The sequence below is a fragment of the Populus trichocarpa genome, chromosome 5 (genome assembly GCF_000002775.5).
Source record: "Populus trichocarpa isolate Nisqually-1 chromosome 5, P.trichocarpa_v4.1, whole genome shotgun sequence".
NCBI classification, from domain to species: Eukaryota; Viridiplantae; Streptophyta; class Magnoliopsida; order Malpighiales; family Salicaceae; genus Populus; species Populus trichocarpa.
The window spans coordinates 8,119,392-8,144,044 of record NC_037289.2 but is presented as its reverse complement, the minus strand read 5'-3'; the positions used below and the strand labels follow the sequence as shown (position 1 = coordinate 8,144,044).

Genomic DNA, 24,653 nt, shown 5'->3' with positions numbered 1-24,653 from the left:
GCAAAATCCAAATCTTGAAATACAAAATCCTTAATTAAGGTTCTAGTGAAAATATGAAAGCCTCATTTTCACCTGTATTCTCAAGTCAAAGCCTTTTTAAAATGTTAGGTTTGAAATTGAAAATTTTGAAACCATAGGAACTGAAGGAGTATACTGTTAAAATTGCAGAACCAAAATATACTTTACCCTTGGCAACAATTGAATTTAGGGGCAAGCAATGGATATTTTGGTTATAGGAATGAAAATTGATCAAACATATAATAAAAAAAAAATTATTTTTGATATTATTACATTAAAACCATCCAAAATTATAAAAATAATAATTAAAAATAAAAATAATAATTAAAAAACATGATTGGATTAAAAAACCAAATACCACTTGATACAAAAATCAAATGTTTTAATCCAAGAAACGTGATATGAGAAGTACAGCAACAAGCAACAAACTTTACCAGCTGGACATCTAAAAATTGAAGTTACTAAACAATAAATCTTTGATTGATAAACAATCCCTAAGCAACTGTTGAAGCTGGACTAAATTTCCTGTCTGTGTAAATCTTGGAGTATACCTTCTTTGTTCTAATTGCTAGGAGCACATCTAACCCAAACCCAATAACACAGGCAAGAGCCATTATCAGGAAGACAAGGAAATAGCAATGGGGACCAACACAGGTATTGCCACCACCAGCAGGGCTTCTAGCGGCTTGAGCATCGTAAAGATAACCAGCAAGCAGGCCAGAGAAGAGGAAAGAACCCAGTGGAAGATTAAGAATGAGAATGTTGTATAACAAGCCATAATATTTGAGACCAAATAGTTCTGAGGCTACTGCGACAGTAATGGTCAGACGAACTCCATAGCATATTCCAACCAAGATTGAACCAATATATAGAGATCCGGGCAAGGCCAATGCCATGATGACAAATCCTAGTGTCATTAGGACTTGAGAAGCTGCATTCCATAGAGGTCTTGGTGTCCCAAATTTCCTGCAAAGTGCAAATAACATGATGGATATGTGAAATATCAAAAGCTGAACTGTGAAGTTCGAAATGTGAGGAGTGCAGAAACTGAAATAGAGAGTGACAAAAACATACCAGAGGAGCTGTTCTGATACCAGACCGGAAATAATACGTCCGAAAAATCCCCAAATGCTGGTGAGAGAAACAAAAATGGATACATCAATGTATCCAAGAGCCAGGCCCATCTGCCCCAAGTTGTTCATTACACACATTCCAGTACCCACACCACAGAGGAATGATATGAACAAAACCCAGAAATCATATGTCCGTATCATTTCGATGATTGTGTGATCCTCCCCAATCATTGGTCGTTGCTTGATTCCAGCATTCTCCACTTCAACACTGACTGTTGTTGCTGGCTCTGGCTTCTGTGCCTTTGCTGGTGAATCTTCTGGGCCAACAAGTAATGGTTCCTTAATCTGCTGCTCAGTATCCGAATTGGACTTAAGCTTCAACAGAACCGAATATAAAGGAACAAATAATGGACTTGCTAGAAGGAATATTAGTCCTGCAACAAATACAAGGGAGACAACATGACCATGATTTCCAGTGATGTCAAATGCCAAGAGATAGGCAGCTGCTATAATGGCAATGGCATTAAAGATGTTGAAAAATCTGGCTTCTTCCTTTTCCTCTATAGGACCAGCAGCAGATGCGGTTTCGCGGAGGAAAAGAATAGCAGCAAGGCAAATGATAGCAGGAACAATAGCAAGAATTAGGAGAAATGCAGAAGGATTGGAGGAGAAAAGAGCTGTGCAAATATCAGTAAATATTGCTGTGCTGAGTCCTACATAACCCTTCAGGATTCCGGAGACGGGGCCGCGATTTTTTGGAAAGTTCCGCATGCAAGTTACAAGAACTGCCGTGTTCATCCATGTTGTGCTGTTGCCTCCCAAGCACAAAAATATACACATCTGTAGCAGAAAACAAACATTAGTTAATTTGGTTATGAAGCGCACTTGCTCGAAAGGATTGATGACCCTGTGACACTACAACTAGATGAACTGCGGAGCCAAGAATTTTTTCTATCCTGAGCTATTATAAATATTAATTATTAACTCATATACATAAATTTTTGAAATTAATAGTAAAATTTAAATTCAAATACATTACTTAAAATATTAAAAAATAAATTTGAAAGTACATAAAATTAAAATGAAAGTAAAAATAAACCCACTAGTGAAGTTATATCTTTCGATGTTTTGTGGATTATAATCCATTTATAATTGAATCTGAATCGATATTGTAACAACCCCTCAACCGGGATAAAATCACAATCTTATATCAATTGAAAAACAAAGTAATTAAATTTTTTTTCTCTCTCAATTCTTTCTTCCTTCACTTGATACTTCCTTAGATTAGTGTTCTATAAGTTAGACTTTGTAAATTTATAAGATTATTCTCTCACTTTTCTTTTCTTTTTCCTTGGATTTTTTTTTTAATGTTTTTCCCTTACTTTTCTCTCTTTCTCTCTTGCCTTTTCTTTTCTTTCTTTTCCTATTCTGCTTCTGCCCAATCGATAACATATAAAATTATTTGTTTTATTTTTTAATGGCAAATAACCATTTTACCATTAATGAATCGTTTTACTTTTATTTGACGGTCTTTTCTTTTTCTAGCACTACCAAGCTCCGTTCATCCTAAAATTTTAACCAGATTTTATTCAATATATTTTAAGATCCCTCGTAAATTTTCAGCTCAATCTGATGGTTGAATTGAAAATTACGTCCAATAACGTAAAACTGGTCAAATTGTGATTTTTTATCAAAATATTTCTGAATTTCTCTAAAAATTCTGAAATTTTAACCCAAGGTAAAGTATCATATTAGAAGGCTTCATACAAATTTTCAAAATTTTTTGATACTCAATCAAGAATTACAAATTTTTTTTATATAAAACTAATCAAAAAAATATTAATAAAATCTTTACATGGGCTATGGTAAATGCTTTGAATACCTGCCAGTAAGGAAGAGGATGGATACGCTGGCTAACAACAAGCCATTGAACTCCATATCCTATGAGCCCTTCAAATGATCCAATAAGGAGTATTACAGAAGTTGACCAACGATCTGAAGCAATGCCAGACAATAGACCAAAGGCCTTTCCAACGTCTTTAGCAACAGATAGAGTATTGAGCTCCAGCTGAGTAAGAGCCATGATTGATTTTAAAGCATCTGAGTAGTTGGAAAAGGTGTAGTTGTTACCGCAGCTTGCCTGCACCCATATTGCAGTAACAAATCCTAACCATTTTCCAGCAGGAGATGCAGGAGATAACAATGGACACATGACTAAGAATAGCGCAGAAGAACAAGAGAGAGCTTGAAGTATTTGCTTTGGGTTTGAACTCCATGTGGGATTGAGCTATCGCAATAAATACTTCTTGTTTTGCTTTCATTAAGAGCCATCCTTGGTTAGACCCTGGTTTTACAATTCCGCAACTGGTGTTACAAGACCAGATCAATGGTGGCTCATGCATAAAATATTTTTAAAAACAGGTGAAAGCAATGTTGCCAGCTTAAGCTGGGCTACTGGGACCTTGTGAATATCTGTAGATCAAGAAAAAAAAACACTTATTATGTTAATTTGATGGATATCAAATTTAGTTGAGGGCCACAAGCAACGCAGACGGGTGTTTTGAGAAAGTATAAACAATAAGGATCTGTCAAAATCGAAGGAGTGGATGAGAACAAGGCCTACCAGAGCTCATCTATACGGCTTCCTAAACCAAGTGAATCCTACGATTCATGCGCCAACCATTTCCATTTTTGTCATAAATCAGCAGGCTTATCTAAAACTAGATCTGTGACCTACGATACGTCGTGGACCATATCAAACTTTTTTATTGTGAAACAATGCTTAAATAATAATAGTATTTTTTAAAAATAAAAAAAATACAAGAGAAATACAAGAGTTAGGTGATTATCTTTATTAAATTTAATAAGTTTTATGATGAAAAAAAATTAAAATGTTTTCTGCATATTAGGTTTATATATAATAATTAATGAAATGGTTGCTAGTATTATCAAAATAAATGCTATAATCTTATTTGAATATAAAGGTAAAATTGAATGATATGTAATTGGAATAATATTTTAATTATTTTATTTATAATGAATTTTAATTAAAATTAAAAAAAAAACCACAGAGTTGCATAAAAAAAACCAAGTATCATGCTTAGATGGGCTATCACACTGGCCTAATATAAAGAAAGTTATTAGTGTCTGGGCTTACAAGTTCAAGCTTGCTTGAATTTTTTTTTTTGTTTAATAAGTGTCTGTCCTATTTAAAAAAAAAAACAAAACATATGATAGGTTCTTATACCTTTAAAATCTATTTTTTAATTATTTTTCACTTGAAAACATCTAAGAATTACCCTAAAAAGCCTTGATAAACCCATTTTTAACCTTAATACAACCTTTAATCAATGAAAAATTCAAAATTAAACCGAGTAAAAAAAAATTCTCGAGCCTCAATTTATTTTTTCTAACAAGATGAGAGTTTTAAAACATATCAATGAAAACCTCTCTCATAAAATGAAACGTATTGACATCAAAATTGATTTATTTTTTGTTAGAATATAGCTAACAGATTATATTCTCTTTATCTCCTTCATTTTCTAACAACTTAGTCATCCCTCTTTTAAACTTAGAAACTAAAACATATATAAATAAAATGGAGTTTATGACCAAAACATATTATACTAAACTTAAATGAAACAAAAATAAGAAAATGGAGAATCTTTGGATGAACATGAGTTAACAACCTCTCCTTTTTCTTTTTTTTTCTTTTTTTGTCCTTCTTGTTTGAATTGTTCTTTGCACAACAAATTTAAATCATATTTCATCAAAATGACCTCTATTTTAATTCTAAGATTTTATCAAACACTTTGAGTTGTCAAGAATATGTAAAGAGAAAAAAATATATCAACAAGTAAAATATCACAAACAGCACATAATAAAAATAGAAGAAAGAAATTCAATGAAAAAAGAAAAAAAAAAGCATTGTTACTTGAAATGTGCCATTCATAATGAAATCATGTAAATGAACAGCAATACCTAGTAAAATAACGTATTTTTTTAGTGTATTACTAGTTATTTGACCTACGATTCACCGCTAGTCAGATAGTTTATTTTTTAAAATGGATCAATAAGGAATTGGAGGTTTTTGTATGAATTAAAACGAATGAATCAAATAACTTAAAGTAAAAAAAAAATTATCTTAAAGTCTTGTTTCTTGTTAGATGATATCTTAGACAAGTTATAAGATTTTTTTAAGTGAAATCATAATATTGTAAATTTATTTAAAAAAACTATGATATTTAGGTATATATAAACATATAGTGAATTAGATTTCAGAGTATCCTTACAAAATAGAAATTTTTAAATTTTTATCCCATAATATTTTATTTGTTAGAAAGGGTTTAAACAAGATTATATTTTTTTTATTCATAAACTATTGATTAAAGAAAAAATCAATGAATTAATTCAAGCGCTTCCTGGTGCTTACGAGCTTATACGTTAGTGAGTAAATATAAAAGTAAAAGATAACAATTGAAAATTTGAAATCATTATGATATTATAAAATCAATAGTTAAATCACGTTTTTACAAGAATTTAGTCCAATTTTATTATTTTTCAATTTTTTTACATGATTTTAGACAATAAATATGTTAACCTGTAAAATCTAGTCTACACGCGATTTTAAGAAGCTTGGTGCCAATTCCTCCCTCATATACCAAGTTAAATCGTATTATTTCTTTTTCTTTTTCTTTTTAATCCAGGACAAGCCCTCTGTTGAATTTGGGACAGGGATGAAAAGATCGTAACCATGCATGAATTCTCATTCAAGAAATAAGTCGCCCTTTAAACACTCAACAAAATTAACAGTTCTGTGCTTCCAAATCAGATCGAAGGAAATTTCAAAACCATGCATTCACACTCTCTCCTATGATAGATTAACAATACTGGTTTCAAAACCCTAATACAAAGCTTCCAGTTCCATTACCTTTCAAAGCCTCCAATCACAAACTGCACCAAGGATCTACCTGCTGCCCTCCATTTGTGCTCATGAAGTTTACCTTTGCTGGACCAGGATAATTTTTCCATCTCTTGGAGGTTTAATAATGCAAAATCTTTCCAGGCTTCAATCTATATATACAGGATAATAATTACCAATATTTTCTTTATCCTAAATCTAGTTCTTCTCTCTTCACATCATGTTCCTGGTCAGCATTCTTGGCTTGATTGTATACCGATTCAAAAACATTCATACACACACTCGAAAAACCCACCATTGCCTGAAAAGCATGTGGGAATCCCATCTGGAGATTATTCGATGTCATTGACCTTGTTACGCTAATCAACTTTTCATGCTTACTCTTTTCTTCCTCTGCCCTTGCCCGCAAGATCTCAACCTTTGCTCGTTTCTCCGTAACTGGGTCCTTGATGCGTATTGTGCTCGAAGTTTCAGGCATTGAATACGGACCATACTTGCTCTCCAAAGCTCTAAGCTCAGCAACCTTCTTCTCAAACTCCTTGAATGCAGATTCTGACTTCTTCTTTTGCTTATGCTCTTCTGCTTGTTGAACTACAATAGCATGAATTACTGTTATGAAGCTCTTGATTCCTTCTGATGCCACTTTGTCAGGAATTCTATCAACTGCATGGTTCCATTCTTCGCAAAGGGAGTAAATTCTTGATTCCTGACTGGTTCTGGAAATTGGGTTTTTGCTAAACTGGAAAAGGCTGAGCCGGAGCCAGCCTGTGAGGGACTGGATGTAGTCCCGCTGAGCCTTGACAACATTGCAGAATGAATGGTGCCATTGCTGGACCTCAAGCTCAAGCTGGAGAGTCGACTGTCTATGAATCTCTGACGTCGGCTCAGTAGATGGGATAGCGTTGAGATATTTGAGCTGCTGAACAATGTGTGTCTGGACCTGGTGTGACTCGTACATGCCTCTCCACATGCACATTAAACTGCAGAGGAACAGAGGACTTTTAAAGCATCTAATGTGAAGCTTACACCTCATATATGAATTCAATAAACTACATCAGGATAATTTAGCAGGATGCTTTATTAGGCTACTATCGTCAATTCAGCAGGATGTTTATTAAGCCCATGTCCTCTACAGACCTTAAAACCTAAAATTGTTCATCACTGTATTTATTTGGATTGCTTGCTCTCCATTTAATAGTGGAAAAATTGTATTAGTTTTGCGAGATTGCAAGGATATAACGACACAGTGCAAAAGATTTGCAAGGTTGGTATACTTCAACCTGCTACCAGCCCCACCATAGGAGAGCTATAATTACACACTGTTGACTTAAAGCCCACATCAATCAGGGCCGTTTATCTGTGAGCACCTCCCCGAAGTACACTGCCACAAGATTCTTCCTTGCCAACACAATTGAGGTCATAGCCCCCCTTAACCATCGTACATAGCACAGTTAGAACCCTATCTCTTTGAAACAAAAGCAAACAAGAGAGACAAAATGACTGTTTGAAAGTATGGTAGCTTGTTCATGGGTGTTGTGTTTTTTAAAAATCGATTTTTTTACTTGAAAATGCACGGAAAACAAGCCATTAAAAGCAGTCAAAAGTAAAACTCTGTATTGCAATATATACAAGCAAAAACTCTCCATGGCCAAAAATCCAAAGTAAAACTCTGCACTGCAATACTCTCCCTAGGAATGGGAAATGATGTAACAAGGATCGCATGAAAACTTTGGGGTTTCTTGTTACTTGCTTCAGCTCTTAAAAGCAGCTAGCTCATGGGCTTACAAAAAGTACTAATACAAAAACAAAAGATGATACTAACCCTTTCACAAGCTCAAGGAGTTGAGGGTAAAGCTCTGTCTCCCTTAATTTGATGATTTCAGCAGAGGTAGTTTCAATGCCCTGAGTAGCAACTATCATTTGGGACTCCAATTTCTCTACTTCTTTCTTGATCTTCTCCGTCTTTACATAGTCAGCCCTCCTCGCCTCTAGCTTCCTAAGCAATGCCACCTTCTTCTCATGCTCAATTTTCAAACTCTCAGCATTCTACAGAACAAACATAATGTCTCAAATAAATCAAAAGGGAAAAGAGCTAATACATAACATAGAATATCATCTTTTAATAGATATATAGTGATGGGATAGCCAGTGCCCAACTTTTTTTACGCTTTTTGACTCACCAAGTACCATCAGAGATAATCCAAAGTGTAAGCAACAAAATATGCCTACAAACAAAATATGATCCATAAGGGCCATACCTTGACCTCTATGAATAGTTTCTTCTCCCAAGCATATAGTCTCTCCACAGTGGAACAGTGGCTAACATGAGCGACACCCCCACTTCCTACATGACTAACCACCATTTCTTCACTCATCTTTCCAAACCCATCAAGTTTTGGGCTTGAACCCCATGTCCACGATGATGGGCTAGTCAAATTGCATCCATAATTATAAACTCTACCTGCAACATCAACAAATAAATCGAATAAAAGACAAAGAACTCATTTCTGATTTCCCCCTTGTTTTACTTAGTTTTCTCATTAACCAAACAAAGTCAAAACAAGAAAATGGGGCTATAATAAAACAAATGTATAAAACTAACAAATCGAAGACTAACTACTCTAACCTCCTTTGCCTTGTCTTGCTGACAAGTTAGGGCTCGAGACTTCTAAAACACGAGAAAGTTGACCGCCAGCATCAGCAGCTTTAAGAAAATATTCATCAACTTCTTTAATGATCTCCACTAAATCTTTGCTATTTCTTGAAACCACCATAGCAAGCTCACTTCCACTTCCACTAGCGTTCTCTTTAGGAAACCGACTAGCTACCGAAGGCGGCGCAACCGCCACCATTTCCGATGTCGTGATGGTGGTGGTCACCTCCTCCCACTCCTGCCCCTCCACTGATATCGGCGGAGGAGGGACAAAGGGGTCCCAGAAATCCCAACCCGACCCCGCCACTGGCGGAGGCGGAGGAGGCGGGGGAAGAGGAGAGGCGGCGGTTGTGGTGGTGGTGGTCGTCCAGGTGTCTGAACTTGGACTCATTGGAGGTGGTGGAGGTGGTGGAGGGGTGGGTGGAAGTGGTGGTGGAGAGGGGTGAATGGGTGGCAGGCGGAGGTGGTGGTCTGATTCATTGCTGGAGAACTGAAGGAGGGCTGATCCAGTACTACGAAGTGAACGGATGTACATTGCATGCGAAGCAGAAAGCGATTGTCTTGCTTTAACATATTGTTTCATGTATCTCTTTCTTGCTTTGCATCTTGACACCATTTCCTCTCTCTCTATTCTTGAGTAACAACAGCCCATGTTGCTGTCGTTGTTTCCTGCTCTTGTTGTTGTCTCTGTCCACTCTCTAGATCAAGTAGTCTTTACTCTTCAGGTGGTGTTATCGGGTTCTTGATTTGGAGGAAAAAGGGAAAGTAAAGCACTTTTCGAAAGTAAAAGAGTGGGAGATCTTACAGTACTTTGATCAATATTGGATGGTCTTTCATGGTCATTGATTACTATTTGATCTCCAAAGAAAACGCGCACACACAATAAGGTTATTTTCAAAACGCCCCGTCTAAGCTTCTTGCCAATCTCTGTCAAACACTGTAATCTGTCTGCGTGCGTGTTCCTAGGTTTGGGATATACTTTGGTTTCGTTGAGGTGGTGGAGGAACAGTGTTCCAAGACAATGAACATTGGGCGAAGAGCCAGCCAAGTAATTTTATATTTAAGATTTTAAGAGTCGAAAAATGCCCCTCTAGATTTTTTTAAGTAGCTACAACATACCCTCCAGCATGCAGGACACAATCCATCCGAATTGTTAGCTGGGCTTAGCAGGGAGGCCATGTTGAGAAGATTCTCTTGAGATTCTTGATGGTTGTAAATTGCCAAATTTGCCATATGATTTGGCTTAGGAAAGACAATGGAGGGTGTTTTGGTAACTTGAGATTCCAACGGTCATAAAGGGACTTGAATGGCTATCGGTTCAAATATTAGAGAGAGAGAGAGAGAGTAATAAATGGTGGTAGTATTAACTAACAGGAGTTGGAACCGGAATGAATTGAATTCGATTTATATATATTTGAATTTAATTGATAATTTATTATAATTTTATATTTATAATAAAATAGTAAATTATAGAATTAAATTTAATCATACTGTTTAAAGTATTTATAAAATTAAATTGAAACAGAAATGTCGACTATTTTATCATTAATTTAGAAATAATTTTTGTTATATAAATCATTCCATTTTATTACAAAGACCCTTATATTTATTTTACTTAATAAAATAAATATCAAACTGATATAAATGACATTACCAAAGTGTAGTTCTGGATATCCAAAAAATATTCTAATGACTAAAAATTAATCCTTCTAATTTTTCTTTAAAAAAATCCGCGCACTTGTGTTTTTTATAAAAAATAGATGATATTTTTTCAACTTCTTTATATATTTTTTAAAATAGTGCGACACTATATTCGCTTGGGCAAATGACACATCTTATATTTTTGTAACATTTTTCAATCATCATAGATGGCTCTAGTGACTAAAAAATCAGGATTTAAGTATTTATATATAAAAAACTTAAATTTCAATTATTTTTTTACCCAAAAATATAAAAATACCTTTAAAACCCAATTTTGAATAACAAAACATGATTTAATTGAACAAAAAAAATCAAAATTAAATGAAATGAAAAAAAAATCAAATCCTAGTCTACCTTTGTTGACATTATTGAAGGTATAAACCATCTTCATTAAGTCCCCCTCTCAAAACAAATCCAAATACATTAAATTCATAGTTTATTTATAGTTAGAATTTGGTCATTAAAAGTTTTCTCTCTCTATTTTTTTTGTGGTGACTTTAATTTTTTTCTCAAATCCAGGGGCTGAAATAAAAAAAATAAACTAAAAGATCGAATTATTAAAGCCTAAAGAACAATGACCAAATAATAAAAAGAGTTAAATTGGAGGGATCAAAACAACATTTCCACGTAATCGGAACAATTAACGAATTGAATTTTTTTTGTCAAATATCAATTTTGATTCTTGATCTTTGAAATTCAGTTTTATGAACAACTTGAAATTTAATTTTGTAAAATTGATTTTGAATATAACATTGGAATATTTAATGACATATTGGGCATGCAAGACAATGTAAATCAAAATCGATAACAACAAATAGATTTATATCAACATAATCAATAAGGATATAATTGAAAATAAATAAGTTAACTGATAAAAACAGGAGAAGGCCAAAATCTCAGAGACTAAGAATGAAGAGATTGGCTATAAACAATGGCATTGATTAACAATAAGATGAGAGAAAGAATGATGAACAGCAGAAAAGCCAATCTCTTAATTTGTTTCTTTTATATTTGTTAATTTTCTTTAGTTTTTAGTTTTGACCATCAGAATATTTTCAACCAGTTTCTCGCATGTTGATATTAATTAATATTTTACGTTTTCAATTAAGTTTCAAACAAATCATCTTATATTAGGATTATTATCTTTATAAATAAAAAAAAAAAAAAAGAAATTTCTTGCAAATCCATCCCTGAAATTTAATGAATATGAAAAACAAATCCACTTTGTTGATAAATAGTCAATGTGACGACTTTTCATGACCCGACAACTTGGTATTATTGTCGGGTTAGATCTTATTTCGGGTCTGTTAACTGTAGGTTGATTGGAGATTTATACTAAAAACAATGCAGCTGGACGGTGTCGTTCATGGAGCTTGTATCTGTGAAAAGAATCCCTTGGCAGAATTCAGTTTGCATTGGGAATTGAATTATACCATACCATATATTTACCTTTGGACTTTCTCAGGGAAATGCGACCGTGGAATCTCGTTATCTGGACAATCCGCTTCTCAAAATTCTTACACATTAATCGACAAACGAGGCTGGTAACACCCTTCAATAACCTTCGATATTATATTTTATTTTTGAAAGAGTGAATATTTGGGACATTTTTCCAGTCACCTCTAATAATAGAAAAATTGCGGCGCAAGGTTTTGTACTCCTAAATTCCATTATTTAACTTGTTTCTGCATTATAACACTTTAAAAATATCTTAAATCACGGTAAATTTATTTTCAACATTAAAATATAATTTTTAAAAAAATTATATTAATAAAAAATACTTTTACAGACTCTGATTTTTTTTTTTTAGCATGGTTAAAAAATAACACTATTTTTATTGAAATTTTCTTGCAAAGACAAACACATTAATTAATATCAAAATTGACTCTTTTTGGTGTCCAAATTGTGGTCCATCCAAGCTTTTTTTTTTTAATATTTTTTAATGACTTTTTCTCTCCTTTCTTGACATCTAGGGACTGAAATAAAAAACAATTTGGGACCAAAATATAAAATGACAAAATAATAGTGATCAAATAATACATAAGCTGAAACTTCAAGAACTAAATTGGCGTTTTGCATGTCAAAATGAAAATAAGGTGTATTTTGTGTTTTTTTGTGTAAAATTTGATCATTGTTGTCTTAATTTTTTTCCTTAACAATAATCTAAATTTCTATTTCATAGTATCTTTAATTTATCATCGAAATATTCCTCAATACTTTGCATTCGAGAGAGCATGCGAGAATAAATAAATCTCAACACATAAAATCATTATGATGTAACTTGGAAAGACCGATTTCAAAGAAATAAAGTTGGATGACCTCTGTGTGTGTGTGTTTTTTTTTAAAAAAATAAAATAAAAGAAGGTTAGGCGCACAGGTTGACCTTGTAGGCCCACCCGTGCTTGGCCTTTTGTGTTTTAGGCTAGAAACTAGCCCATCCAAGCCATGCACTTGAGATCATTTTATGAGGCCTTTTTATCTTAAGTTTTAATCAAAACTCATTAAAGTCAAAAAAAAAAAAAACTACAATTATATCTAGGATATTTTCCATTTAATACCATTCAATTTCAAGTTTATTTTTAAATAAGATTAGAGAAACTTTTTTATAATAGTAGCGAGTGCTTTTTTTATGTAACCCTTCATAAGTTTTTTTAAAGTTTAATCAAAATTAATTATCATTAAATAAATATAATAAAATTTAAGATATTATCTCATTGGATATCAATGAATTTTATATTTATTTTCAAAAAAGACTCTAGCATTTTTTTACAATATTAGCAATTATTTTGTTAATTATTATATTTGAACCTACTATTTAGATTTTTTTTTATGTTTGTGTTCGTGAATATTCTATAAAAATAAAGTTCAAGTTATTATACTTATTGCTTTTTTTATTTCTCTCACTTTTTATTCAATCACACCATGTTTTTTTTTTAAATAATTTTTGTAAAAAAATTACATGAATAAAAAAGAACGTTTCGATGAAAAATATATTTTCTTCCATAAATCTATTTATCTTCTTTCATCCAAAAATAATTTTTAATTTTTTGTATAATTAATTATGAAATAGGTTATGAAAACTTTTATGTGACATCACACGCACAATACTTTATTTATTTATTTTTGGAATACATCCGCGTCATAATTGCTAGAACATATATTTTTTTATTAAAACTATTTTGATGGTTCTGTTAAGTTGTTATTTAAAAACTAATTATTCTAGTATAATAATTTTAAAAAAGGGAGCACATTAATAAAATCAAGGGTTTGTAATTAAAAGCATACCTTGGTATTTTTATTTCAAATAATTCAATTTTTGTTTTTGATATTAATTATAACTACTTTATGTTTTTATTGGATGAACAACATTGCTCGGAAATATATATGTAAAAAACATACACTAATAAGAAAGAAGGAATTAGACTAGAAAATTATTTTGATCAAATAGAATTTAAATTATTATTTTTCTTGAAAAAATATAAAAGATATCATATAATTAGATAAAAAAATTTAAAAACTCCCCGCGGTACAATATGGTTAGTTGATTAAAGTTTTTTTTTTTGCTTGTAAATATATTAAAATAATAAAACTTGAAAAAACATCAAAATAAATTAATTTAAAATAAAAAATAATAATTTCAAAAAAATAACAAAATTATGGTTCAACGCAGCTATAATTTTAGTGCGCTGTTTTGGAAAAGGTTAAAAAGACAGATTTTGTTAACTCCAAAGTTAGATTAAGAGGGTGTTTTGAGATTGTGGTAGTGATTGTTTTTCAAAGTGTTTCTCGCTTGGAAATATATCAAAATCATATTTTTTTTATTTTTTAAAAATTATTTTTGATATTAGTACATTAAAATGATATAAAAATATATATAAAAAAAATTAATTTGAAGTAAAAAAAATTAAAATTAAAATTTTTTTAAAACATTTTTAAAATATAAAATGAAACCGTCCTTAAATAGATAATTAAAGTACCATAGAGGCAGCCAAATTTTCTTCAAGTACATCATGTCAGTCAGTGCTTCACTTAGACTCTTGTCACATGGAACATGCTGTCACAAGTTTACAACATCGTGGTGCAGACGTGGGATTACCTGGATATGCATCGGCCTAGCTAGAATAAGATTTGTTTTTTGTCCTCCCAAGCAAAAGCTAGGGTAAGATTTAGTGGGTTATTCTATACTATTTAATAGTTTATTAAATGGTAATGCACTTCAAGTTCACAATTATCAATGTGTCTAATATTTTTTTTTAATATTTAATGGTAATTTTTTTATTTGGTATTGCGTTTCAAACATGATTGAATAAATTTTAATTTTTTAATTTTAATTTTTTTTATATTTTCATATTATTTTGATGTGCTAATATAAAAAATAATTTATTTTAAAAAAATTATTTTATATATTTTCAAGTAAAAAAACAGTTTAAAAAACAACTGGTACTATACTATCAAAATAATAAAAAAATATAAAAAAATATTAATGTAAAGTAAAAATATTCAATTAGCACATTAATATTTTAAACCATTTTTATATCTATTATTGTCATCATAGAATGACTTTTCGATTACATTGGCCCGAAATTCAAGCTATTGAATCTAGAAATTGCAAGCTCAAGCAATATGCCTACTCTTACCATAGATAAAATATCCATTGAATTTTTGGATAATTTATGCATGATTCCTATTTCCACTACCAATTCTTTTTATATATTTTTCTTCTTAGGCTTTTATTGAGAATTTCTAGTGTATTATTTTTCAATATATCTTTATTTCAGAAATTAAATTTACCTCGTGGGAAGCTGTCCATAACTTTCTTGTGTCATTAAACTTTCTTGAACGAGAATGGATGAAGGCAGTTGTCACAGAGACGAATCAATTGTATTTAATTGAATGAGATTGACAAAACCAGGGACTAAAATGACCAATCATTTTCTTTTTTCTAAGGGGGAAGTTGCTGTTTTTACTTTTTAGACTCGGTCCAAAGTTTATTTAAGTGGGCCCAAAATAACGATAATTAGTTCACAGGACGAGGATGACGACGGCGAACCAAATCCATGGTTTCTTTCCACGAGACGATAAAAGGCCCAAACTTCAACGAAGATAAGAATCCTTTCAGCTCCACACGGGCTCCCATAGCAACAAAAAGCTCACAAGAACCCAACACCGTTTGATCAAAACTTAATCATGCTCCTTTGATCGAGTACTAATCACGCGCTCCAGACAGGAAGCTTTGTAAACATCTGCATTTGCTAAACTCAAAAGCTTACCTTCCCTCCTAAACTGCAAAACACAATCCCTTGCTTCTCTTCGACGAACCTCATTGCTTATACCCTGTTACTACCCATTCTGTCTGAATTGATGTATAAATATTTGAGACATTAAAATGGATCCTTAAATCAATATCGGGTTGCTGGTTTTGGCTTTTGGGCTGTCGAAAAAGTTATATACTTCGTTTTTTCTTGGGTTTGTTTTCATGGCTGGAAAAGTTGTAGATGCCGAGTACTCAAAGGAGATTGAGAAGGCTCGTCGAGACCTTCGCGCTCTCATTGCTAGCAAAAGTTGTGCTCCCATCATGCTTCGTTTAGCGTAAGTACAATCTCTGCATTTATCTGTTTATAACAAAAGTCCTGTGTACATTAAATTGGTATTTGCGTGTACAAATATATATTTTGTTTGGATGGTTGATATTGGATAGTAAGGACTGCGTAGCAATAGCTTTTTCTCGAAATTTTTTAATGGTGTTTTTTGGAATGTTTATTGCAGGTGGCATGATGCAGGGACTTATGATGCAAAAACAAAGACAGGAGGGCCCGATGGTTCCATCAGGAATGAGAAAGAGCTGGCACATGCTGCAAACAATGGTATCAAAATTGCTATTGATTTTTGTGGTGAGTTTCTTACCCCCTTTTGTGAATCATTTGATCTGACATTATTAGTAATTTAGTGAAGATTCAAAGAAACTGTAAGGGGAAAAACAGATTTTTTTTTTCCTGCTAATGGCCTACGTTTTCGTTTCAGAGGGAATCAAGGCCAAACACCCCAAAATTACATATGCTGACTTGTATCAGGTAATTATCTTTTTCTTATAGTCAAAGAACCATCTCTATTCTCATTATGTTAATTAGCTTCACTGCAGAGAATACTTGATCAGATAGGCTAAGAACACTTTTGAAATCACAGTGGCTACTTGTTTATGATAGGAAAACTATGGTGTTATGATTCCATCTTTAACTTATTCTCAATCATTCTCGAATGTTTAGCTTGCTGGGGTTGTTGCAGTTGAGGTAACCGGAGGCCCTACTATTGACTTTGTTCCAGGAAGAAAGGTAATGTTCATGGTAGAACTTCATTAACTTTTTCTTACTACCGTGAAGTAAAATTTTGTTTTTCAATTAGGATTCGCCGGAATCTCCTGAAGAAGGGCGTCTTCCTGATGCAAAACAAGGTTTTTCTCTATAATGACTCGGCTCAATTCATTCCTTTATAGCTTTTCTATGATATGGAAATTATTCTATTCTGATTCATTCTGGTTGCAGGAGCATCACATTTAAGGGATGTGTTCTATCGCATGGGTCTATCGGACAAGGACATTGTGGCACTGTCTGGAGGCCACACATTGGTACTTTTTGACCGATGCAGTTCTTTTCTAGGTCGTCAAAACATACCTAAAGTTGATGTTGCTTTGGGTTTTGTAGGGAAGGGCTCATCGAGATAGATCAGGCTTTGATGGCCCTTGGACAAAGGAGCCTTTGAAGTTTGACAACTCTTACTTCCAGTACGGACATATTTAATTTTGAGCTCATTCCATATGCCAGCTAACTAGCATAGTTTGCAAAGTCATGGTGAAAGCAGATATAAAGAATCTCTTTTTTATTGCAATCAGGGAGCTCTTGAAAGGGGATTCAGAGGGACTGTTAAAACTGCAGACAGACAGGGTTCTTGTTGAAGATCCCAAGTTCTGCAAATATGTCTTGCTGTACGCAGAGGTAATATTCTCATGAACTTTGAAAGATTACATATTCTCCATGTTGTGTTGCCTTGCTGTGACATATTTTAGCAGCCAACTTAAGGTTTTCTTCAGTTTCAGTTGCATGTCGTTCGTCATTAATACGAGGTAGTTTCCATTTGATGTGTTCTTGTTAGATGGAGATTAATTTAGGAAAGTTACGAATCAGCTGCTGATTAGAAAGTAAACTGAGAAAGTTGTTGGTTAAATGGCAGGATGAGGATGCATTCTTTTCAGATTATGCAGCATCACACAAGAAGTTATCAGAGCTGGGCTTTACTCCTCCTTCCTCGAGTCTCAAAGCAATTACAAAGAACCGTACCTTGCTAGCTCAAAGTGCTGTGGGAGTCGCCGTTGCTGCAACTGTAATAATCCTAAGTTACTTCTATGAAATCAACAGAAGAGTGTAGTGAACTTGAAGAGTCATGTTTGGACTTCTTAAAGATCAGCAGAACAAGCGACTTTGCAAAACATACAGATTATAGGAACTATTGACAAATATTTAATTAAAACATTGTCAAAATGAGTTACTTATTGAAGATATCTTCACAAAAAATTAATGCTGTTATTGTCAAGGATTAAACCATTTGTGTTTAAAACTAAATTTCTCGTTCATTGATACAGACAATCTTTGTTGCAGATAGTCTTTTAGGATTTCAATAATTTAACTTTCAAAGGATTTACTTTCTTTTAAGAGTTCACAAACCAAAAGTATAAATTAATTCAATCTCTCTTACAAAAGACTAAAACCTAAACTCTAGAATAGAGGGAAAAGACAACAAAAAACTAATAGAAATTGGAGGCAATATAAGTTGGAAAACAAAGAGGAAGACTATAAATATGTTTCAAAGTGGTTAGAACTCCTCCACTTCCACCCATATTTATACTGATTTTTGATTTTTTATAAGCTTTACTACTTTGTTGAGGCTCATTTATAAGCTTTCACTTTTTTGTTATATAAATTATAAGAAAATCTCTTTTTTTTTCATATGAATTAAAGGGTTTTGGGTTACATAAAAAATACCAACTTACAGCTATTTGAAATCAATTTCTTATTCACTCATAATTTATTTTAATCATATTACTGTTAATTTAGTCTCCAATATAAGCTATTTATCATAGATCTTTAACATGATTTAAGAAAATATAGATGCATGAGAAATTGATCTAAAAAATTCTTGGTTTGCATGTTTTAGAGGAATCCAAAACCCTATAAAAGCTTTTATCCTACATAAGAAAGAAACGTGTTTTGCTTGTTGTTTATATAATGGAAATGTGAATGTTAAAATTAGACTTAAAGAACATCCAAGTTTTTAGAGAGGAAAGAACCTAAGTAAAGTGAGTTTTGGACTTAAACCTTCACACATACACACAAGCGGTTCAACCTGGCCTGGTTTGGGACTGGGCTTGAGTTTATTGTAAAATAGTTTTTTGAGCTATAAAAACTTATTTTTTGTCAACTTAACTTGGGCTTGAGTTTGGTCTATGAAAAATTATTTATTTCAACCAATTATTTTGTTCAGCTAATGGATGTCAGATTTGATAAGGTTGTCCAAAAGTTTCTATAAAGCATAAATTTTTCTTTTGCTAAAACACATCATATTTAAAGTTAAAATGTTCAAGTTTGATTATGGTTTTATATTAGGTAATCAAAGTTAATAACAAGGGGAATTTATTATTGTAATTATCAAAATTAATTTTATATCAGTTTTGATTACAAAATCATTTATGAAAGACGTTAAAGATAAGTGTTTTAGGTTTTTTTTTTTTTGGCACAAATTATGCAAAATCTTTTAACACTTCTTTTCCTAGTTTTCCAGTTTAGTTTCTTCATTTTAAAATTTGATTTTTTTAAAAAAAATAATTATATAGTTTGATCGCGATTTCACTTTTTTATTGTAATTTAATAAAATATATTTTTAAATCCTGATCAAACAAGGATTTCAAAAAAGATAAAAAAAAATAAATCACCCTCGTATATAATTACACGTTATTCACTCTCGACCTCGCTCCACCAAGCAATCCAACATTCAAAGGTGCCAAATCCTTTGTTATCACCTTCAAAACCTCATTTGGCAGCTCCCCATCAAGGACCTAAATTAAACAAGCACAAAACCCTCTTCTAATTGTTGAATCACTATCAACCCAAGACATCATTTTACCATATTTATCTAATTGTGCCTCCAACATAAACCATGGCCTGATTTGAATTGACTCGGAAAGAGTTTGGTAGTGGAGAGAGGAGGGTTGTACAGTGGAGAAGGCATCTAACAAGGTCGATTGGTTGAGAGAGTGACCAAATTAAGATGATTAAATGGTGGAGCTTACCTGGGACAAACTCAGTTGTCCGTGTGGGAGAGAAGAAGATGATTAAATGGTGGAGCTTACCTGGGACAAACTCAGTTGTCCGTGTGGGAGAGAAGATGATTGCTATACAGGTGAAAGGCGAGGAATTTGAGGGTTTTGGATATGAAGATGGTGAGTGAATGTATTTAAGAGATTTAGAGGTGGAGAAAGAAGGTAGTTCTTGCTTATACTCCTAAATTTCCTTTCTTTTTTTCTATAAATTCCTCCCCCATTTTCATGGCCTCCTCCTCCATTTTCATGGCCTGCTCTAAATCATCTCATTTTAATTTTTCTTCTCTCTCCTTCTTTTTTCTATAATACAATTCCCCCATCTTATTTTTTTTTAACTTTCAAAAACTTATTTGAGAAAATTCTTCCAATTTTCTCAAATTTTTAATTGTTTTTTGAAAGCCTCATCTCAAACTCTAATTTCTCAAATAAATAAGCAATAAAGAAAAAAAATTCTAAAAACCCTTAAGTTGACAGTATCTCAACCCTTCAATTGAAATCTTATCTTGTACTATTGTGGATCTTGAATAAATACAAATTATTAGAGTATGAATTTTTTTTATTTTTCGTGTTAGATTGGTGGGATAAAATTCATACTCTAATAAAATTCAGAGAGGTTTAATAAAGTCAATCTTTTTATACAAAAATAAAATTTTAAAAATAAAAAAATGATTCCTGACGATAATAATATTTATTTCAGATTGATCAAATTCTTAAGAGTTTCAATAGTAAATGATTTTCATTATACATATTGAAGAGGCTTAATTAAATAATTGAAATAAATAGATAACAACATGCGTGTAGTGGAAAACCCACAAAAGATCTAGCTTGCTACTACTTCTACTGCCACCGTGCTGCGCCATTCCTTCCCTCTGAAGCGGAGCGGGTTCAAGGAGAACAAGTTTATCTCCATTCTAGAATTAAAATTATTGACTCTTGAAATTGAAATTAGTTAAGGGTAATTGTAATTAATTAAACTAAGTTCAGTCAGGCTCTTGGGCTGAGAGATAGAGTGATGTCCTGAAAAACCTTAAGTCGCTTTTCAATCTTCTTCTGCTGAAAGATGTCAGGCTCTTGGGCTGAGAGATAGAGTGATGTCCTGAAAAACCTTAAGTCGCTTTTCAATCTTCCTCTGCTGAAAGATCCCAGAGGAGGCAGTTTCAACTACCTTCACTGCTGTCTTTCTTGAGTTGGTTGCAGGACCTAGAATCGCTGCAAGAATGGCCTCGTCAAAGTCATCATTATCTGGCAACAATTGTGACAACTTGTCTTCTGTTTCATCAGATAGCCTCCTCGTCTTTGGTTTGGGTTTTCCTGGTTCCACAGATTGTGTGGTGAACAACCCCATTTCAATCTTTCTGTTTGAAGTAGCAGTTTTTCCCGACCTCGTCCTCTTAAGGGTCTCATGGAATTCATGACTTGGTTCCTTAATTGGCTCCTTTACCAATTTGGAGGAATAGAATGGAGGTGCATCGACATTCCATAAATTCCCAAAAGGAGCAAACTGTTTGACACTATTCTGTTGAGGAAACAACATCTGGTTTTGGTTCGATACTATATTGGAATCAACATTCTCATTGGCGAAATCATCATGATGAGATTTTGTACTGGTTGCTTGCAGGTGATCCTTGCAAGGCTGAGGCTGCCAAATTGATGAAGAACCAAGGAAGGCATCAAAGAGCCTCCTTTGTTCAACCCGATCGCCTCCTTTGCTCATCATCTCAGATTCAAGGTCCTTGAGCATTTGCTGTGCCCTTTCATAGGCTTTGAGATGCGAATCTACACCTCTTGGCCCGTCGGCCACTGCTGGTTTCACTCGCCGCAATGTCTCTTTAGCCTCACCAATTCTCCCCTGCTTCATCAAACAAATCCCAAGATTGCACATCTTGTTGTTGTCCGGTGCTGTAGCAAGTGCCCTTCTATAGGCATCTTCTGCTTCAATGTAGTTGTTTTGTTGCATCAATGCCCATCCCAAGTTCCCCTAAAGCAAAAAAATCAAACCTAATAAGTAACAATTACATAATATTTCAGAGATTACATAGAGGTACAGAAAAAAAGAATTCAGTTTAAGTACCAGTAATCTGGTTGCTTCTTGTTCCACAGAAACCTGAAATTTCTTCCCTTGAGACCTTGCAGTCTTTGTTCGTTTTCCATTGAAAGCAAGCCCTTGTTGAATTAAGAACAGCTTGTGCTTCAGCAATGCTATTTGGTCATCCAATCTTCCACATCTCTAAATGTCAGGGAATCAAACTTAATAAGTATTTTCTATGTTACAGAAAAATCAAATTGACCACAGTGTAGGACACAACGTCGAATCAGTTACCAGTGACAAACCTTGTAAAGATCTAAAAGAATATTATCAAGAGACTCTTGGGCTTGATCAGAACATCGATGTCGCAATGATTTGATAGCCTCAATGGCTTCCTCGGCCCTATTTTGTTGCTTCATAACGATAGCCATATCTTTCAATGCACTATCCACTCTATCCCCAGCATTTATTGCTGCCCAAAACAAAGGTACTGCCTTTTCTGGATCTTTATCAACCAACTAATCAGAACAAAACAATCAAAATCCATTAATAAAATCAGTCATCGTACCTATCAATACCAAAAGAAGAACAAATCTCAATCAATTTGAAGATGACCCAATAATGAGTAACTAATTTACCTGAACATTCTTGGCTCTAACATAAGGAGAGTCACCAACAGGGACTTTGTGGATAGCTTGAAATGACTCAGATCGAGTTCTTGAAACACCAAGTGGTTTTGCTGGTGAAGTTGGAGCAGATTTTGTTGGTCTAAAACCAGGTGGTGCGTTCCACATATCCTGCATCATATCGAAAAACAAAGGGTGGTCCTCTTTTTCTTTCCCTTTATTTTTTTTGTGCTCCTTTTTGGTTTATTGATAGATAAATTGAAGTGACGACTGACGTCTCTTGCAGAGATGAGAAGGGATTTTTAGAGGGGACGGGGGAGAGAGAGACTTTCGAATTTTTCGACCGTTGAGGTTACCGTTTTACGTACTAGCCGTTGCGCCTCGCTCTCTATCAATAATTTGAGATTTGGCGGATATTAGAGAACTTTTATTTTCATACGGACCCTTAGGGTTTGTTATAATTGTTTTATAATTTATATTCTTAGAATTGTTTGCACTGGTGTCCTTTTCTATTCAAGGAAGTAGGCATCTCTTGCTACTAAAATTGCCGTTGTAGACAATTTTCTGTTAATAATTGTTATAGAATGATAATGCTTTGATTGATTGTTGGACGAATGTTTTCTTATTTTCATTTTCATAAATGTTGCAATTTTTAATAATATTTTAAAAAAATTGGAATAACAATGAAATTAAAAATAAAAGAAAAACTAGTCAATTCTTTTTAACAATGATATTAGACTTGCTGATTAATAAATAATTAGTCTTTATATGTGAAAAAAGAGAAAATATTTGGAAAATAAAAAAAAATATTTTTGATATGATGTAATGTAATTTAATATGCATGTAATGAAAAAAAAGTAATTTAAATGATTCATTATTGCAATTCATTATTGAAAAAAATTAAGTAATTTAAAATCCTTTTGTTTTATTGCAAAACTTTTAGTAATGTAAGTGAGGCCTTGACAAAGTTTTATTTTAATCTTTAATTTTGAGAAATTAATTTAATCCTTATATTTTTAGTTAGAAACCGGTCCTTGTATTTAAGAAAAGTTATAATCTAGTCCTTATGATAATTTTTTTACAATTAGGTACATATACAATTACTCTTAATATTTTCAGCTTAAAAATATTTGATACTAACATATTGACACCATTATATGAATTGATTAATAAGCACATGGAGTTTAGGCCAGAGCTAGCCTTCAGAATAGAGAAAGGGTAGAGTAAAGCAATAAGCTTGGCTTTTTTCTTTTTCTTTTTCTTTTTCTTTTTTTCACTATCATTATCAAAGATGACTTGCATCTTCTAGTCTGAAGAGAATCATCAAGAAATAATTTACGTAGGATGACGAATATGATTTCATGACTGTTCTCTACAGAAAGAACTCTCCATGTCATCTTTAATTTGGTGTCAATATTGTTGGAGTGATGGGTACTACATGCTTTTCGTTCCACATGTTTCTTGATATCAATTTGTATGGGATTAGCATGCCTTGACGATCAAGCTCTTACTGGGAATGTTCAAGTTTTTCAATTTGTATGGTCCTTATCTCGATCTTGGGTTTCGCTCCTAGGGTCGCCGATTGTAATGCTACCGGTGATTTCGAGAAGAAAGCAACACGTACGGTCTAATATGTGAACTTCTTCTTCTATATCACACACACACAAGGCCGCTAGGTGCTTAGAACCTGCATTACTTACAGGTTGCTGCTGTCAACTGTGCTTCGCATTGCTGGACACGGAAATTACACAAGAAAGAAAAGAGCCCTTCTACCAAACCTAACCAAGATGAAGATCTTGTTACAACATACCATGGTCAGTTGAACTTGATGCTAGTACTGGGCCTTGTGGTCCTCTCCTCTAAAGCCAGTCCTCCTCCTCCAAGTTGCGCATCTGACTTCTATGCCATGTATCCGTGTTAGTCTTCGTGTGCAATTCATGCACAGACGTTAGAATATGAAGCGAGATGTGACAATTCGCAATATGCTCAACCGCCACCGGCATTTCTCTTTGCAACGTAGATTTACTAATCTTGTACATTATTTATTCGGATCCCTTTGCATGTCTTCGAGTCTTGATCACCTAATCATACCCTTGCATTATTTATTGAAGTAACAGAAAAGTAGATCCCTCCCTTGTCAAAATGCATTTATGTTTTATGATATGTTGATGAAGGGTCTTCTTTGCCTGCAGCAACTTGCAGTTCTAATTGGTTGACCTTGACATAGTGTGGCATGATCCCTACTCATAGCTAGAAGCTAATCTCTTG

At 33.2% G+C, this 24,653-nt stretch overlaps 4 protein-coding genes across 4 annotated transcripts; 1 reads left to right on the top strand and 3 right to left on the bottom strand.

The window, feature by feature from the left end:
• Positions 1-339: 339 nt before the first annotated feature.
• LOC18099178 (protein NUCLEAR FUSION DEFECTIVE 4) lies at positions 340-3,610 on the bottom strand. Its single transcript, XM_024601199.2, has 3 exons — positions 2,974-3,610; positions 1,093-1,931; positions 340-984 (listed from the first exon to the last, which is right to left on the bottom strand). The coding sequence occupies exons 1-3, from the start codon at positions 3,301-3,303 to the stop codon at positions 513-515; spliced, it is 1,641 nt and encodes a 546-aa protein (XP_024456967.1). The 5' UTR covers positions 3,304-3,610; the 3' UTR covers positions 340-512.
• Positions 3,611-5,828: 2,218 nt separating this feature from the next.
• Positions 5,829-9,784, bottom strand: LOC18099177 (protein ALTERED PHOSPHATE STARVATION RESPONSE 1-like). The gene is made up of 4 exons (XM_052452850.1): positions 8,639-9,784; positions 8,271-8,473; positions 7,835-8,058; positions 5,829-6,992 (listed from the first exon to the last, which is right to left on the bottom strand). The coding sequence occupies exons 1-4, from the start codon at positions 9,315-9,317 to the stop codon at positions 6,200-6,202; spliced, it is 1,899 nt and encodes a 632-aa protein (XP_052308810.1). The 5' UTR covers positions 9,318-9,784; the 3' UTR covers positions 5,829-6,199.
• Positions 9,785-15,650: 5,866 nt separating this feature from the next.
• Positions 15,651-17,997, top strand: LOC18099176 (L-ascorbate peroxidase 3). The gene is made up of 9 exons (XM_006383026.3): positions 15,651-15,955; positions 16,133-16,257; positions 16,388-16,437; positions 16,630-16,695; positions 16,766-16,814; positions 16,906-16,988; positions 17,065-17,144; positions 17,253-17,355; positions 17,591-17,997. The coding sequence occupies exons 1-9, from the start codon at positions 15,843-15,845 to the stop codon at positions 17,783-17,785; spliced, it is 864 nt and encodes a 287-aa protein (XP_006383088.2). The 5' UTR covers positions 15,651-15,842; the 3' UTR covers positions 17,786-17,997.
• Positions 17,998-20,406: 2,409 nt separating this feature from the next.
• LOC18099175 (protein POLLENLESS 3-LIKE 2) lies at positions 20,407-22,686 on the bottom strand. The gene is made up of 5 exons (XM_024600708.2): positions 22,398-22,686; positions 22,065-22,277; positions 21,805-21,960; positions 20,839-21,711; positions 20,407-20,759 (listed from the first exon to the last, which is right to left on the bottom strand). Exons 1-5 carry the CDS (start codon positions 22,563-22,565, stop codon positions 20,718-20,720), a joined length of 1,452 nt encoding a protein of 483 aa, XP_024456476.1. The 5' UTR covers positions 22,566-22,686; the 3' UTR covers positions 20,407-20,717.
• Between the last annotated feature and the right edge of the window lie 1,967 nt (positions 22,687-24,653).